This window comes from Mus musculus, chromosome X, assembly GCF_000001635.26.
Source record: "Mus musculus strain C57BL/6J chromosome X, GRCm38.p6 C57BL/6J".
Taxonomy (NCBI): domain Eukaryota; kingdom Metazoa; phylum Chordata; class Mammalia; order Rodentia; family Muridae; genus Mus; species Mus musculus.
In genome coordinates this window covers 150,614,220-150,631,367 of record NC_000086.7, presented here as the reverse complement: position 1 = coordinate 150,631,367, position 17,148 = coordinate 150,614,220, and the positions used below count along the sequence as shown (strand labels likewise).

General features: G+C 41.8%; 1 protein-coding gene across 9 annotated transcripts in view; it reads right to left on the bottom strand.

The window, feature by feature from the left end:
• Pfkfb1 (6-phosphofructo-2-kinase/fructose-2,6-biphosphatase 1) overlaps positions 1 to 17,148 on the bottom strand; it is a 56,434-nt gene that overhangs the window by 12,511 nt on the left and 26,775 nt on the right. For 8 of the 9 annotated variants that reach the window (NM_001374170.1, NM_001374172.1, NM_001374171.1 and 5 more), the window contains 4 exons: positions 10,543 to 10,599; positions 9,165 to 9,286; positions 6,004 to 6,211; positions 2,482 to 2,628 (listed from right to left, as the gene is read on the bottom strand). In NM_001374170.1, coding sequence (NP_001361099.1) covers positions 2,482 to 2,628; positions 6,004 to 6,211; positions 9,165 to 9,286; positions 10,543 to 10,599 — 534 coding nt within the window. Of the gene's footprint in view, positions 1 to 2,481; positions 2,629 to 6,003; positions 6,212 to 8,342; positions 8,489 to 9,164; positions 9,287 to 10,542; positions 10,600 to 17,148 lie in introns of those variants that run through there. The other variant, NM_001374175.1, reaches the window with a different exon arrangement.

Below are 17,148 nucleotides of genomic sequence, written 5' to 3'. Positions count from 1 at the left end.
AGTTTGTTTATATAATGGATTACATTGATGGATTTTCGTATATTAAACCATCCCTGCATCCCTGGAATAAAACCTACTTGATCAGGATGGATGATTTCTTTAATGTGTTCTTGGATTCGGTTAGCGAGAATTTTATTAAGGATTTTTGCATCGATATTCATAAGAGAAATTGGTCTGAAGTTCTCTATCTTTGTTGGATCTTTCTGTGGTTTAGGTATCAGAGTAATAGTGGCTTCATAAAATGAGTTGGGTAGAGTACCTTCTACTTCTATCTTGTGAAATAGTTTGTGCAGAACTGGAATTAGATCTTCTTTGAAGGTCTGATAGAACTCTGCACTAAACCCATCTGGTCCTGGGCTTTTTTTGGCTGGGAGACTATTAATAACTGCTTCTATTTCTTTAGGGGATATGGGACTGTTTAGAAGGTCAACTTGATCCTGATTCAACTTTGGTACCTGGTATCTGTCCAGAAATTTGTCCATTTCGTCCAGGTTTTCCAGTTTTGTTGAGTATAACCTTTTGTAGAAGGATCTGATGGTGTTTTGGATTTCTTCAAGATCTGTTGTTATGTCTCCCTTTTCATTTCTGATTTTGTTGATTAGGATTTTGTCCCTTTGCCCTCTAGTGAGTCTAGCTAAGGGCTTATCTATCTTGTTGATTTTCTCAAAGAACCAACTCCTCGTTTGGTTAATTCTTTGAATAGTTCTTCTTGTTTCCACTTGGTTAATTTCACCCCTGAGTTTGATTATTTCCTGCCGTCTACTCCTCTTGGGTGAATTTGCTTCCTTTTTTTCTAGAGCTTTTAGATGTGTTGTCAAGCTGCTAGTATGTGCTCTCTCCCGTTTCTTCTTGGAGGTACTCAGAGCTATGAGTTTCCCTCTTAGAAATGCTTTCATTGTGTCCCAAAGGTTTGGGTACGTTGTGGCTTCATTTTCATTAAACTCTAATGCAGTAAACTTCTATTCTCTTGTGTATGTACAGGGTGTCTAAGCATCTGAGAATATGCCCATGTGGGTGTGGGTGACGCTGTGGTGTGTATATTCATGTGCAGCATACATCCATGACTGTAGACATTTTGCATTATGTTTCTGCTATATATCTGTATCTGTATGCCTATTTTGAGGTCCGTGAATTTGCAGTAATATGCTTGAATCTATATATTAGTGGTATATACATGTCAATGGTTTGCTCATCTGTGTCCATATGAAATACATGTATGTACATGATGTGCCTATAATTGTTTCTAGATGTTTGTGCATACATGGTGCAGGCATGATAGCAAAAGGATGCTTCTGTGACTGTGAATTGAATGTGTGTATCTGTACACACTTGTGGCAGGTATCTGAAACTCTGTGAACAAATACACTGTACAGTGGTACTCTCCCATTGTATAGCCTTCCTTATCCTTCCTAACCTCTTCTGAATTTTAGTATCACCGGGGAAAATGTGCCCATCGATACTTCATAAGACAAAAATTAGTAAATTTTTCAATGGTTTCAGAGTGGGTCTGGGAAGACAAATTCTGAGAGCTTCCAAGTCTACTGAGAAATGCCCATAGGCAAGGCTACTGGTGCTGGTGGTAAAAAAGTGATGCTGTTTCTGGCATTTCCTTCAAAGTGTGTGAATTTCAATTGAACCCTGCTTGTTTGGTGCCCAGGGTCACCAGACACTGGCTGATGCCTTTTTGGACTATCTACTAGGCTTCCTTCAGGGAAAAGGAATAGAACATTTACAACTAACAAACAGCTCGGCAGTGTCAGGCTTTCTGAATGGACATTGCTAATGGTAAGAAAGTACACAGAGATCCTTTTAAAATGTTCTCAGTGTTTTGTTCTGAAGCTCGTTATGAGGCTTTTTGCCACCAGGGAAATGGCCATTGCCTTCTTACTTTGACTTCAGGCAACCCTGATTAACCTCTCTGGGTTTTATTTTCCTCATCTGCAAAATGTAGAAGATAACAACTGCCTTCTAGAAGTTGTCTACTTTGGTTTCTCTTGCTGTGAGTAACCACAACCCAAAGCATCTTGGGTAGGAAAGGGTTTATTTCAGTTTACCCTTCTATGTGGTAGTGCATTATTAAGAGAATTCAGGACAGGGATTCAAGCAGGAGCAGATACAAGAACCACGGAGGTTATGTGATTATTAGCATACCCTCCAGCTCACATTAAAACAGCTTTTTTATGCAGCTCATATATACCTGCCTAGGGGTGGTACTGGCCACAGTGAACTGCCCCCCCTATATAAATTAAAAGTCACGTAAATGCACCCATAGACATTCCCATAGAGCAATTTAAGGCTGGGCTTTACTAGATCTCCATGACACAGAATAATAGTCTCTTACGTATGGTTGCTTGACAAAGGACAAAACAAAAAACATAAAAGGATTTGATGTAATTAGGTTCCCAGAAGCAGGTAACCCATGAGACAAGCCTAGAATTATGACCTCCCTCCATGCCAGGACACTAACCCTTTCCATCTTACCGCATCAATCTCATTCAGGGCCTTCCACTGTTCATAGGGGACGCCTAGGGCTTCAGCTGTCTGAATGGTCCTCTTCATGTGGCTAGTCCACACCTTCAGGGAGCTGATGCTTTGAGACCGAATGAAGTTGGCCAGGGCATAGGCATACTAGGGGTACAAAGGAGAGGATGGGGAAAAAAGAGGGGTGAGAAAGGGAAAATCAAGGGAGTCATCAAAACAAGTTCAAATCTCTCATGAATGGTGAAGGACTAGTGGACAAGCAAGAAAATGGGGATTAAATTTATATAAAAATGACTATAGATCAGAGGTAGAGGTTGAGGTGCTGGGTTCTTGAGAAGGCAAGATGTACAGAGGCTGATCACCGGATGTACTGGCTAGTTTTGTGTCAACTTGACACAGCTGGAGTTATCACAGAGAAAGGAGCTTCAGTTGAGGAAATGCTTCCATGAGATCCAACTGTAAGGCATTTTCTCAATTAGTGATCAAGGGGGAAAGGCTCCTTGTGGGTGGTGCCATCTCTGGGCTGGTAGTCTTGGGTTCTATAAGAAAGCAGGCTGAGCAAGCCAGGGGAAGCAAGCCAGTAAAGAACATCCCTCCATGGCATCTGCATCAGCTCCTGCTCCCTGCCCTGCTTGAGTTCCAGTCCTGACTTCCTTTGGTGATGAACAGCAGCATGGAAGTGTAAGCCGAATAAACCCTTTCCTCTCCAACTTGCTTCTTGTCATGATGTTTATGCAGGAATAGAAACCCTGACTAAGGCACCGGATATAAAGTTACAGGTGAAGAATGATCAAAAGTTAGGTTAGAGAGTGATCAATGGGTACAAAGTTACAGTTAGACAGGAAAGTAAGTTCTAATGTTTCAATACACAGTCGGATGGCTATCCTTAAAAATTGGTGTATATTTCCAAATTATGGATGTTCTCATTATGCACAACAATAATATACAATTAGCATGAAATCTGGAAATTGTATCTAACAAGTATGTGCAGTGATAAAAGTATTAAAAATAAAAGTCATATTCTTTCCTGAGTGACTAAGGATGAAAGAAAGAGAAAAAGAATATCCATGCTTGGGATGGGGGGGGGGAGGAGGATACTTGTTTACTGCATTCCCTGGCTAGGTGAATCATTCATTCATTCATTCATTCATTCATTCATTCATTCAAACATGCCCTCCTCTAACATATGTGGAGTCTAAGAACAAGTGGTCCACCCAATGGTCTGCATCCTTTCTCCTTCCATTTCTGACAACATCCTGCTCTTCTAGGAATCTCTCTATATGTCTGAAGTCAACCAAATCACAGCATGGAGTTCTGGTCATGCACTATCTCCAGTGACCCTCTGGCTACACAGAGAGTAACCCCAGGGCTATACATGGATCTAAAGGTTAATAGTCCTGTGACCATGGTCTGTCCTCAGATGGAGATTAACAGCCAGGTGCATACAGGCATTGAAGCAGATTCCAGGCCATCAGAGTGGAGTTCTAAGAATAGAAGTGCCCAGAATGTGGTCTGAAGTATGGATTGAAGGATCTGAAAGACAGTGTTCTGATGCTATGATTTCTATTGCTTGAATGGGGAGCCTGGTACCCAGGTAAAGGGCATTTGCACATGCGTTAGTATCCATGTCCCTGTTTGGGATACTGGAGTGTTAATGCTTTCAAGATTCAGCCACTCAGGGAGAGGAAACAATGGCAATACAGACGGGAACCACAAAGGGTCACGGGAGCTTAAAGATTCAAGGATACACGTTCCTTCTGTGTACAGGATGATATTATTCAAACATGACATGCCCTAGGTACATATGCACAAATGGGCATAGGCACAAATTTGTATGATAGACACAAGTCAGCAGTCCATTCTCCCTTGCCTGGGAGAGTAAGAGAAAGGCAAATCTCAATAGCTCCCTTACACAGTACCCATCTCATCTCTGACCTCTTATCATGCCTGTAAAATGCAAACATCATTCAGTTATCCAGCTGTGTCTCTGAGCTGTGTGAAGAAGAGTACATTACTCCCTGGTAGACAGTAGGTGCTAGTTAAGTGAAAACTATAGTGATTGGGATGAATGCCCTTTAAATCCAGGCTTGGTGCACTGAGCTAAAGAATGTGAAAGTTTGGGTCTGATGTGTGCACATATGCACGTTTGTGTGTGCAGGAGATACTCATGTGGACATGGCCACCTTTTCAATTGAGCTCTGAGCTGTGCAGGTAAGACAGGGGCTAGCTATATCCAAGAAGTCTTGGAGATGAAAGTATACCTCAAGAGATCTTAGCCTCTGAACATGAGAGATTAGAGTCAGCTCAGAGTATCTGGGGCATTTCCTACCTATCCAACAGAAGTGCTGGAGCAAAGTAGGAAGGCCTGGTTTTCAGTTCTGCCTATGTTAGCTTGTACTGACCATGTGACCTGAGACTTCTCTCTATTTGTTTCTCAGCTTCCTCATCCATAAACAATGACAATTATACCCAGTTCACACTGCTGATGTCACTCAGAAATTAAAGGTGGAAGTTGATAGTACTGTGGCTGTGCATAGGTGTCCAATAAAAGACAGTAAGGAACTGAAGAGTTGGCTCAGCAGTTCAGAGCACGGGCTGTTGCTGTTCCCAGTACCCATAGGACAGCTCACAGGGATCTGATGCCCTCTTCTGGCCTTTGTGGACACCAGGCATGCACATAGTACACAGACACTCATGCAGGTAAAATACATATAAACTTAAAAACAAACAAAAAGACACTAAGAACCAGGAATGCCTCTCCTGTACTTCATTTCCTACCTATGCCATCGCAAAGTGATTTGTTTCAAGCAACATGTGTGCTAACAAGTCCAGATAAAGGACTAGAAGCTGGGGAGTAAATCCCTTTATGAAACTGGTACCTAGGATGGACAGGTTACTATACTGTACTAGGAATAGGGAGAGTCATGACCTGAAAAAGTAACAGACCAGAAGGAGAGATGTCACCAAAGGCCAGTGACCCCTGTGATAAGGAGTGAACAAGGAGGGCTTAATAGGGGACTAGATTTTGGAGCAAGAGTTGGGTCTCAGAAGGGAATGGAAGAGCAAGAAGAGACAGCACGGTGGGGATCATATGATTCCTCAAATGGGGTAAGGGACAATGTCGACAGTCACGGAGAAGAGGGATTCAGGCCAAGGTCCTCTGTCAACTGTACTTGAGAGTTACTGGCTGGCAGAGGGACCAAGGAGGACAGCAAGGTGAGAATCATCAGAGGACAGAGCAGTGAGAATGATGGGGGATACATCAGGCAGGGAAAGGGCACTGTCATGGACTCAAGAAGCAGCCAGAGGTGAGCAGCTGTGAACAGCCATGCAATTATCTTACAGAAGCAGTAGGTGTATGGGAGCCATTCAATGTCTGTGACAAGACTCATGATTAGTGGTGGAAGAGAAGGACTGATCACAATTTGCTTTTTTCTCATCAAGTGATACTTCTCCAAACCCAATCATTGACCACCCAGGCTAGCCTAACCTACACACATGAGTCTCTGAAGCTCTCCTTACCTGCTTGCCCCGAGCTGAGAGGCCAGAGTCACCTCCAATGCGGCCTCTAAGGTTGAGTTCACTCTCACCATGTCGGCATAGGTAGATAGATCGAGGTGTGACATGGATGTTCATGAGGTAGTAGGCTGTACGGCTTTGAACGTGGTCTTGCACTCGATTTACCATGTAGCGTGTGCCCACATCGAAGATCTTGATGTAGGACAGGTGGCTGGGCCAGACCCAAGCAGGAGCAAGCATAGCTTAGGTGCTGATAGTAGGAAGGGTTGATCCCAAGAAAAAGTCCCAACCACACTCTGTTTCCAATCCTCTGCACTTCAGCTTCTACCTAACAAGATGTTATGCCTAGTCTTGTCCTGGGTATATGGCCTAGAGATTCTGTTCCTGATAACTCCAAGGAGCTCTTCGATGGCTACCATCTCTTTCTTCAGCTTGAGTTAACCTGTCATTTGACCTTTCCTGATCACAATGCAATTCACAAGTACTTTTATCTGAATAATACACTGTACTTTAGGTAGAGGTTATCTGCCCTTCGGGAACAGTAGGAAACATACATTTGGAAACGTGGATAATTCAACATTCTTGTCACAAACCACATAGTATGTCAAGTATTGGTATGAAGGGATACAGAAATGGTCCAAAACATCACTGGCAAACTTGTGGTCCTGGCTCTAAGTTCCTAGTGGTCCCCTTATTTATGTGCTCAGCTCTAGTAACTACACATTGAGTAATAATCAAATATAGTGGTCTGTCTATGGAGGAACAGGGAGGCAGGGGAGAGGAGCAGGAAGGTAGTGGGGAAGAGCAAGGAGACAGGGGCAGGGGGGGGGGAGGATACCAATGGATCAGAAGCCTTTGAGCCATGAACTAAGACTTCTCTATCTTCTGTAACAGCTGTAAATCCTCTAGTTATTTAAGAATCTGAGAGCTCCATGGGAAGTGGCATGGGAACTGGAATCAGAGGGTAATACAAGTGACCCAGGGTCAATGAGGCTGCTGATAGTTTGGGTTTCAGAGAGCTGCTTCCTTGATCTTCCTAGAGGGAAGTCCTTTACATCTACAGCCTTGTGCTTCACAGCTCTGGGATCTATGTGCAGTGGCTCCCACAGAACACTTGGTTTGTTGAATAATTTTTTGTGTATCTTGCAGAGACTGGGGGATTTTAAGATGCATGAATCCTCACAGTCATCATTCAGAGAAGAGATCATCATGTAAAAAAATCTGAAGCAAACAGAGAAGCAATTTGCCATAGATTATGTCCCACTCCAGAGATCGGTCTCAGAACCCTAGAGCCTAAGAGCTCTGATGTAATCTTGTTGCCTGGCTACTTTCTGTTCCTAATACCAGACCTTACGTGTTGGCCTCACCTCACAGCACAACACTTTATCCGTGACTTTTTAATACTTGTACTGCTGTGGTACTTGGAAAATTCTCTGTGCATCTCTTTTTGTACTCAGAGAAAATTAGGCCGGCTGTCACAAAGTACTTTTCATTTTGCTTGAAAGGATGTTGCTTGCTGATTTCCAAAGTTGAGCTCCTATGTATACAACCTTTAAAAGCCGTTGAAATATATAGGGCATTTACTGTCTCTAAAAAATCTTGGAGTATAGAGCTATATAAAGCCATTTATAGTTGCATAATAAAATTATTATAAAAGTTCATGTTCATCTCCCAACTTGCATAATTTAAAATAAAATATATAAACTATACTAATGAGGCCCTAAAATTCTGGTTTTATTTTTTCTACCTTTTTCTTGTTGTTGCTCTTTGTTTGCTTGCTTGTTTGTTTGTTTTTCCAGACAGGGTTTCTCTGTGTAGCCCTGGCTGTCCTGGAACTCACTTTGTAGACCTGGCTGGCCTCGAACTCAGAAATCCGCCTGCCTCTGCCTCCCAAGTGCTGGGATTAAAGGAGTGCGCCACCACTGCCCAGCGCCATCTGATACTTCTTATGATACAAGGACGCTGAGAGGTAAAACCAGGCTAAAATTTGGGAAATGCAGGCATCATTTAGTGTAGAATGTGTTGATGATTCACTGTGTGGCCACAGGCAAGCCTTTGAATTGAACCCTTGTTGTCAGTTTCCCAAACTATGAAGTGATATACCCATCACCTTACATGTACATTGGGTAAGATTAAGAGGATGCTCTTAGACTTCTTAGGGTACCAATGACTACTTATGCCTCTTTTTATACTTTGAGCTTGGTTCTCAAAGAATATTGGTAGCCTAGAGTCTGTTTTCATCAAAACTCATTTTGAAGATAGTGAGGTTCTTTGAACATTTTACATCTAAAGTCACATCTGCCTTGAACTGCTGGCCGATACTTTCCTATCTGTAGCTGGTATTATGAAAGAAAAAGTTTTAATTTTATTGCTTATATATGGGTCTTTCTATATGGCAAGACTCTATGGAAGCTACCTAAGGACAGAACCCATCTTACTTATCCCTATTTACACCTTCTGCATGCAAAGCAAAGCTTCCAAAGACTTGCTGGTTGAAGAGATACATGAGGGTAATAAGAAGAGAAATAAAGGAGACAGAATATATGGTTAGACTTCTGACACACCTCTGGCTCATGGTGGAACGCTAGAAGTAGCTTTAGCTCTCTAACACTGTTTCCTCCTTTTGGAAATTTATGATCATCAGGTCTACTGCAGCCTCCTTTATGGAGGTACTGTGGAAATGTGATTAAAGAAAGAAGGGGAATCTGCTTGGGTACTGAGGTACCATCCACATGAAGCGAGTATTTTTTTGCAATAACAGCAGTACCCGCAGAATGGATGCATTTATTTTCAGAGGGCAAAGTCCTAATCTGCACCTATTGCACAGGAAGTTACAACTCTACTTATACGAGGAATAACATACACAAGTATGATATCTCCAGGGAACTGTAAGTAATTTAGATCTGATAAGATGAAATCTGTGTCCAAATAGGCTAGAAGTAAGAAATGGTAGTGAAAGGCAGTTTGAAAAGTATATTATGTGGGATGAATGCTTCCAACATCGAGGTAACACTGCCTCATGGAAAATTGGACTGGAGGTAGTCATAAAGACGTATCAAGTCCCAATTCTGATATAAGTTAGGGTCCTTAAAAGGAGGACATTTCTTTAGGTCCCATAATACATGAAAACTAGACTACGGCTCCAGGAGGATTTGGGCTCTTACCTGTCCAATTCCTCATCCAAAGGCTGGTAGTTGATCTCATAGCACTCAATTCTCTTTAGAAAGTCTTCTAAAACCTTTTCTTGGTCACAGTCTATGTAATCAGGACTGCCGAGTTTCACTTGCTGTGAGAAGGTAGGAAGAAGATAAATGTAGAGATGGAGACTCTGATAGTGTACTTGGAAATGACCTTCAGAGACAACACCATCTACCCCATTACAAAGGCAAGGAAATAGAGTTTGACAAAGGGTTTTGCTTAAGTTGGGCTGTATGTTACAATGGAGTTACTCACAGAACACACATTGCTTAACAACATTTATAAGAAGACAGGAAAGTATGATGCAGAAGAATCAGATATCGTGACTTGGTATCATAAAGGCTCTTGTGTATTTAGTCATTGCTGAGAAAACAGGCATGCTGTCATTGGATTTCTCAAAGGCTAATTCCCCGATATCAGCCTGTTCCTCCTCTATCTCCCACCGCTCCACTCAATTACTCGAGCCTACATGGGATCTCACTCGCTAGCAGAACTAAGCCTCTCTAACCTCTCTTCTAAATAGCTGTTTTGCCTATGATCACTACAACTTTGTGACTGATTTCTGGTATTCCTTTCCTTTGAAGGGAACATATTCCGTTAAAAATTTTAATCCATTATATTATTATTTGCATTAACATGTGTATTTTGTCATATTGGAATACATATGCATGCCATGATGCATGTATGGAAACAGGGGACAATGTTGTGAAGTTGGTTCCTCCCTTCTACCTAAGTATGCGTTCTTGAGATAGAACTCAGGCCATTAAGTTTGTGTGCTAAACATTTTTACCCACTGAGCCACCTCCCCAGCCCCAGAAAGATATTTATAACATGCACATTTGATAACAGGAGTCTCCTATCTAAATTCTTTCATTATTTTGATGTGTCTTTTAGGGCCCAAGTATGAACGATTTTAGCAAATGGATCATAACAACTCAAACTGCCTTTCACTACCACCTAAGTTCACTTTCACTGAAACCTAAGTTCAGCTTCCTTAAATGCACTTAAAGCTGAACATAGTGGTATGCACCTGCTATCCCAGTGCTTCTACTGTAAGATGGCAGGTGAAGACAGGAGAATACCTTAGAAGCTTAGAATGTGCAACAGAGAAGAAGAGACCCTACTTTAAACAAGGTGGAAGGTGAGGACTGACCCCTGAACTTATCCCTGACCTCCACACATATAATATACAATGGCATGTGTATTCCACATTCACACATGAACACACATGCATAATGTATGTGTGCATAGATATATACATATATGTGTGCATATTTAAAGTGTAAATCAAATTAACACTTATTTTGTAAAGAATGAGGAAGAAAGGTAACTGGTGTTCTTTACCTTGATGTTTTCTGCAATGATGTCTGGGTCATTACAAATAGACTCAATAAAGAAGACCTATAAGAGAAAAGGAGAGACTCGAGCCCCGGGCTACCTTGCCAGCAGAGTCTTGCCCAACACCCGCAAGGGCCCACACGGGACTCCCCACGGGACCCTAAGACCTCTGGTGAGTGGACCACAGTGCCTGCCCCAATCCAATCGCGCGGAACTTGAGACTGCGGTACATAGGGAAGCAGGCTACCCGGGCCTGATCTGGGGCACAAGTCCCTTCCGCTCGACTCGAGACTCGAGCCCCGGGCTACCTTGCCAGCAGAGTCTTGCCCAACACCCGCAAGGGTCCACACGGGACTCCCCACGGGACCCTAAGACCTCTGGTGAGTGGAACACAGCGCCTACCCCAATCCAATCGCGTGGAACTTGAGACTGCGGTACATAGGGAAGCAGGCTACCCGGGCTTGATCTGGGGCACAAACCCCTTCCACTCCACTCGAGCCCCGGCTACCTTGCCAGCTGAGTCGCCTGACACCCGCAAGGGCCCACACAGGATTCCACACGTGATCCTAAGACCTCTAGTGAGTGGAACACAACTTCTGCCAGGAGTCTGGTTCGAACACCAGATATCTGGGTACCTGCCTTGCAAGAAGAGAGCTTGCCTGCAGAGAATACTCTGCCCACTGAAACTAAGGAGAGTGCTACCCTCCAGGTCTGCTCATAGAGGCTAACAGAGTCACCTGAAGAACAAGCTCTTAACAGTGACAACTAAAACAGCTAGCTTCAGAGATTACCAGATGGCGAAAGGCAAACGTAAGAATCCTACTAACAGAAATCAAGACCACTCACCATCATCAGAACGCAGCACTCCCACCCCACCTAGTCCTGGGCACCCCAACACAACCGAAAATCTAGACCCAGATTTAAAAACATTTCTCATGATGATGATAGAGGACATCAAGAAGGACTTTCATAAGTCACTTAAAGATTTACAGGAGAGCACTGCTAAAGAGTTACAGGCTCTTAAAGAAAAGCAGGAAAACACAGCCAAACAGGTGATGGAAATGAACAAAACCATACTAGAACTAAAAGGGGAAGTAGACACAATAAAGAAAACCCAAAGCGAGGCAACGCTGGAGATAGAAACCCTAGGAAAGAGATCTGGAACCATAGATGCGAGCATCAGCAACAGAATACAAGAAATGGAAGAGAGAATCTCAGGTGCAGAAGATTCCATAGAGAACATCGACACAACAGTCAAAGAAAATACAAAATGCAAAAGGATCCTAACTCAAAACATCCAGGTAATCCAGGACACAATGAGAAGACCAAACCTACGGATAATAGGAATTGATGAGAATGAAGATTTTCAACTTAAAGGGCCAGCTAATATCTTCAACAAAATAATAGAAGAAAACTTCCCAAACATAAAAAAAGAGATGCCCATGATCATACAAGAAGCATACAGAACTCCAAATAGACTGGACCAGAAAAGAAATTCCTCCCGACACATAATAATCAGAACAACAAATGCACTAAATAAAGATAGAATATTAAAAGCAGTAAGGGAGAAAGGTCAAGTAACATATAAAGGAAGGCCTATCAGAATTACACCAGACTTTTCACCAGAGACTATGAAAGCCAGAAGAGCCTGGACAGATGTTATACAGACACTAAGAGAACACAAATGCCAGCCCAGGCTACTATACCCGGCCAAACTCTCAATTACCATAGATGGAGAAACCAAAGTATTCCACGACAAAACCAAGTTCACACAATATCTTTCCACGAATCCAGCCCTTCAAAGGATAATAACAGAAAAGAAGCAATACAAGGACGGAAATCACGCCCTAGAACAACCAAGAAAGTAATCATTCAACAAACCAAAAAGAAGACAGCCACAAGAACAGAATGCCAACTCTAACAACAAAAATAAAAGGGAGCAACAATTACTTTTCCTTAATATCTCTTAATATCAATGGACTCAATTCCCCAATAAAAAGACATAGACTAACAGACTGGCTACACAAACAGGACCCAACATTCTGCTGCTTACAGGAAACCCATCTCAGGGAAAAAGACAGACACTACCTCAGAGTGAAAGGCTGGAAAACAATTTTCCAAGCAAATGGACTGAAGAAACAAGCTGGAGTAGCCATTTTAATATCGGATAAAATCGACTTCCAACCCAAAGTTATCAAAAAAGACAAGGAGGGACACTTCATACTCATCAAAGGTAAAATCCTCCAAGAGGAACTCTCAATTCTGAATATCTACGCACCAAATGCAAGGGCAGCCACATTCATTAGAGACACTTTAGTAAAGCTCAAAGCATACATTGCACCTCACACAATAATAGTGGGAGACTTCAACACACCACTTTCTTCAAAGGACAGATCGTGGAAACAGAAACTAAACAGGGACACAGTGAAACTAACAGAAGTTATGAAACAAATGGACCTGACAGATATCTACAGAACATTTTATCCTAAAACAAAAGGATATACCTTCTTCTCAGCACCTCACGGGACCTTCTCCAAAATTGACCATATAATTGGTCACAAAACAGGCCTCAATAGATACAAAAATATTGAAATTGTCCCATGTATCCTATCAGACCACCATGGCCTAAGACTGATCTTCAATAACAACATAAATAATGGAAAGCCAACATTCACGTGGAAACTGAATAACACTCTTCTCAATGATACCTTGGTCAAGGAAGGAATAAAGAAAGAAATTAAAGACTTTTTAGAGTTTAATGAAAATGAAGCCACAACGTACCCAAACCTATGGGACACAATGAAAGCATTTCTAAGAGGGAAACTCATAGCGCTGAGTGCCTCCAAGAAGAAACGGGAGACAGCACATACTAGCAGCTTGACAACACATCTAAAAGCCCTAGAAAAAAAGGAAGCAAATTCACCCAAGAGGAGTAGACGGCAGGAAATAATCAAACTCAGGGGTGAAATCAACCAAGTGGAAACAAGAAGAACTATTCAAAGAATTAACCAAACGAGGAGTTGGTTCTTTGAGAAAATCAACAAGATAGATAAACCCTTAGCTAGACTCACTAAAGGGCACAGGGACAAAATCCTAATTAACAAAATCAGAAATGAAAAGGGAGACATAACAACAGATCCTGAAGAAATCCAAAACACCATCAGATCCTTCTACAAAAGGCTATACTCAACAAAACTGGAAAACCTGGACGAAATGGACAAATTTCTGGACAGATACCAGGTACCAAAGTTGAATCAGGATCAAGTTGACCATCTAAACAGTCCCATATCACCTAAAGAAATAGAAGCAGTTATTAATAGTCTCCCAACCAAAAAAAGCCCAGGACCAGATGGGTTTAGTGCAGAGTTCTATCAGACCTTCAAAGAAGATCTAATTCCAATTCTGCACAAACTATTTCACAAAATAGAAGTAGAAGGTACTCTACCCAACTCATTTTATGAAGCCACTATTACTCTGATACCTAAACCACAGAAAGATTCAACAAAGATAGAGAACTTCAGACCAATTTCTCTTATGAATATCGATGCAAAAATCCTCAATAAAATTCTCGCTAACCGAATCCAAGAACACATTAAAGCAATCATCCATCCTGACCAAGTAGGTTTTATTCCAGGGATGCAGGGATGGTTTAATATACGAAAATCCATCAATGTAATCCATTATATAAACAAACTCAAAGACAAAAACCACATGATCATCTCGTTAGATGCAGAAAAAGCATTTGACAAGATCCAACACCCATTCATGATAAAAGTTTTGGAAAGATCAGGATTTCAAGGCCCATACCTAAACATGATAAAAGCAATCTACAGCAAACCAGTAGCCAACATCAAAGTAAATGGAGAGAAGCTGGAAGCAATCCCACTAAAATCAGGGACTAGACAAGGCTGCCCACTTTCTCCCTACCTTTTCAACATAGTACTTGAAGTATTAGCCAGAGCAATTCGACAACAAAAGGAGATCAAGGGGATACAAATTGGAAAAGAGGAAGTCAAAATATCACTTTTTGCAGATGATATGATAGTATATATAAGTGACCCTAAAAATTCTACCAGAGAACTCCTAAACCTGATAAACAGCTTCGGTGAAGTAGCTGGATATAAAATAAACTCAAACAAGTCAATGGCCTTTCTCTATACAAAGAATAAACAGGCTGAGAAAGAAATTAGGGAAACAACACCCTTCTCAATAGTCACAAATAATATAAAATATCTTGGCGTGACTCTAACTAAGGAGGTGAAAGATCTGTATGATAAAAACTTCAAATCTCTGAAGAAAGAAATTAAAGAAGATCTCAGAAGATGGAAAGATCTCCCATGCTCATGGATTGGCAGGATCAACATTGTAAAAATGGCTATCTTGCCAAAAGCAATCTACAGATTCAATGCAATCCCCATCAAAATTCCAACTCAATTCTTCAACGAATTGGAAGGAGCAATTTGCAAATTTGTCTGGAATAACAAAAAACCTAGGATAGCAAAAAGTCTTCTCAAGGATAAAAGAACTTCTGGCGGAATCACCATGCCAGACCTAAAGCTTTACTACAGAGCAATTGTGATAAAAACTGCATGGTACTGGTATAGAGACAGACAAGTAGACCAATGGAATAGAATTGAAGATCCAGAAATGAACCCACACACCTATGGTCACTTGATCTTCGACAAGGGAGCTAAAACCATCCAGTGGAAGAAAGACAGCATTTTCAACAATTGGTGCTGGCACAACTGGTTGTTATCATGTAGAAGAATGCGAATCGATCCATACTTATCTCCTTGTACTAAGGTCAAATCTAAGTGGATCAAGGAACTTCACATAAAACCAGAGACACTGAAACTTATAGAGGAGAAAGTGGGGAAAAGCCTTGAAGATATGGGCACAGGGGAAAAATTCCTGAACAGAACAGCAATGGCTTGTGCTGTAAGATCGAGAATCGACAAATGGGACCTAATGAAACTCCAAAGTTTCTGCAAGGCAAAAGACACCGTCAATAAGACAAAAAGACCACCAACAGATTGGGAAAGGATCTTTACCTATCCTAAATCAGATAGGGGACTAATATCCAACATATATAAAGAACTCAAGAAGGTGGACTTCAGAAAATCAAATAACCCCATTAAAAAATGGGGCTCAGAACTGAACAAAGAATTCTCACCTGAGGAATACCGAATGGCAGAGAAGCACTTGAAAAAATGTTCAACATCCTTAATCATCAGGGAAATGCAAATCAAAACAACCCTGAGATTCCACCTCACACCAGTCAGAATGGCTAAGATCAAAAATTCAGGTGACAGCAGATGCTGGCGAGGATGTGGAGAAAGAGGAACACTCCTCCATTGTTGGTGGGAGTGCAGGCTTGTACAACCACTCTGGAAATCCGTCTGGCGGTTCCTCAGAAAACTGGACATAGTACTACCGGAGGATCCAGCAATACCTCTCCTGGGCATATATCCAGAAGATGCCCCAACAGGTAAGAAGGACACATGCTCCACTATGTTCATAGCAGCCTTATTTATAATAGCCAGAAGCTGGAAAGAACCTAGATGCCCCTCAACAGAGGAATGGATACAGAAAATGTGGTACATCTACACAATGGAGTACTACTCAGCTATTAAAAAGAATGAATTTATGAAATTCCTAGCCAAATGGATGGACCTGGAGGGCATCATCCTGAGTGAGGTAACACATTCACAAAGAAACTCACACAATATGTATTCACTGATAAGTGGATATTAGCCCCAAACCTAGGATACCCAAGATATAAGATATAATTTGCTAAACACATGAAACTCAAGGAGAATGAAGACTGAAGTGTGGACACTATGCCCCTCCTTAGATTTGGGAACAAAACACCCATGGAAGGAGTTACAGAGACGGAGTTTGGAGCTGAGATGAAAGGATGGACCATGTAGAGACTGCCATAGCCAGGGATCCACCCCATAATCAGCATCCAAACGCTGACACCATTGCATACACTAGCAAGATTTTATTGAAAGGACCCAGATGTAGCTGTCTCTTGTGAGACTATGCCGGGGCCCAGCAAACACAGAAGTGGATGCTCACAGTCAGCTAATGGATGGATCATAGGGCTCCCAATGGAGGAGCTAGAGAAAGTAGCCAAGGAGCTAAAGGGATCTGCAACCCTATAGGTGGAACAACATTATGAGCTAACCAGTACCCCGGAGCTCTTGACTCTAGCTGCATATATATCAAAAGATGGCCTAGTCGGCCATCACTGGAAAGAGAGGCCCATTGGACTTGCAAACTTTATATGCCCCAGTACAGGGGAATATCAGGGCCAAAAAGGGGGAGTGGGTGGGCAGGGGAGTGGGGGTGGGTGGATATGGGGGACTTTTGGTATAGCATTGGAAATGTAAATGAGTTAAATACCTAATAAAAAATGGAAAAAAAATAAAAAAAAAATAAAAAAAAAAAAAAAAAAAAAAAGAGAAAAGGAGAACTTTCCATCAGGGGATTATGTTTTCTGGAAGCCAAACAGGATTACCCATTCTTGATAGCCCGAGTCACCCCTAGGAAAATTGGTAAAAACAATGCTTTCACATAATGGTGGTTTCAGGATTCAGACTCCTATGT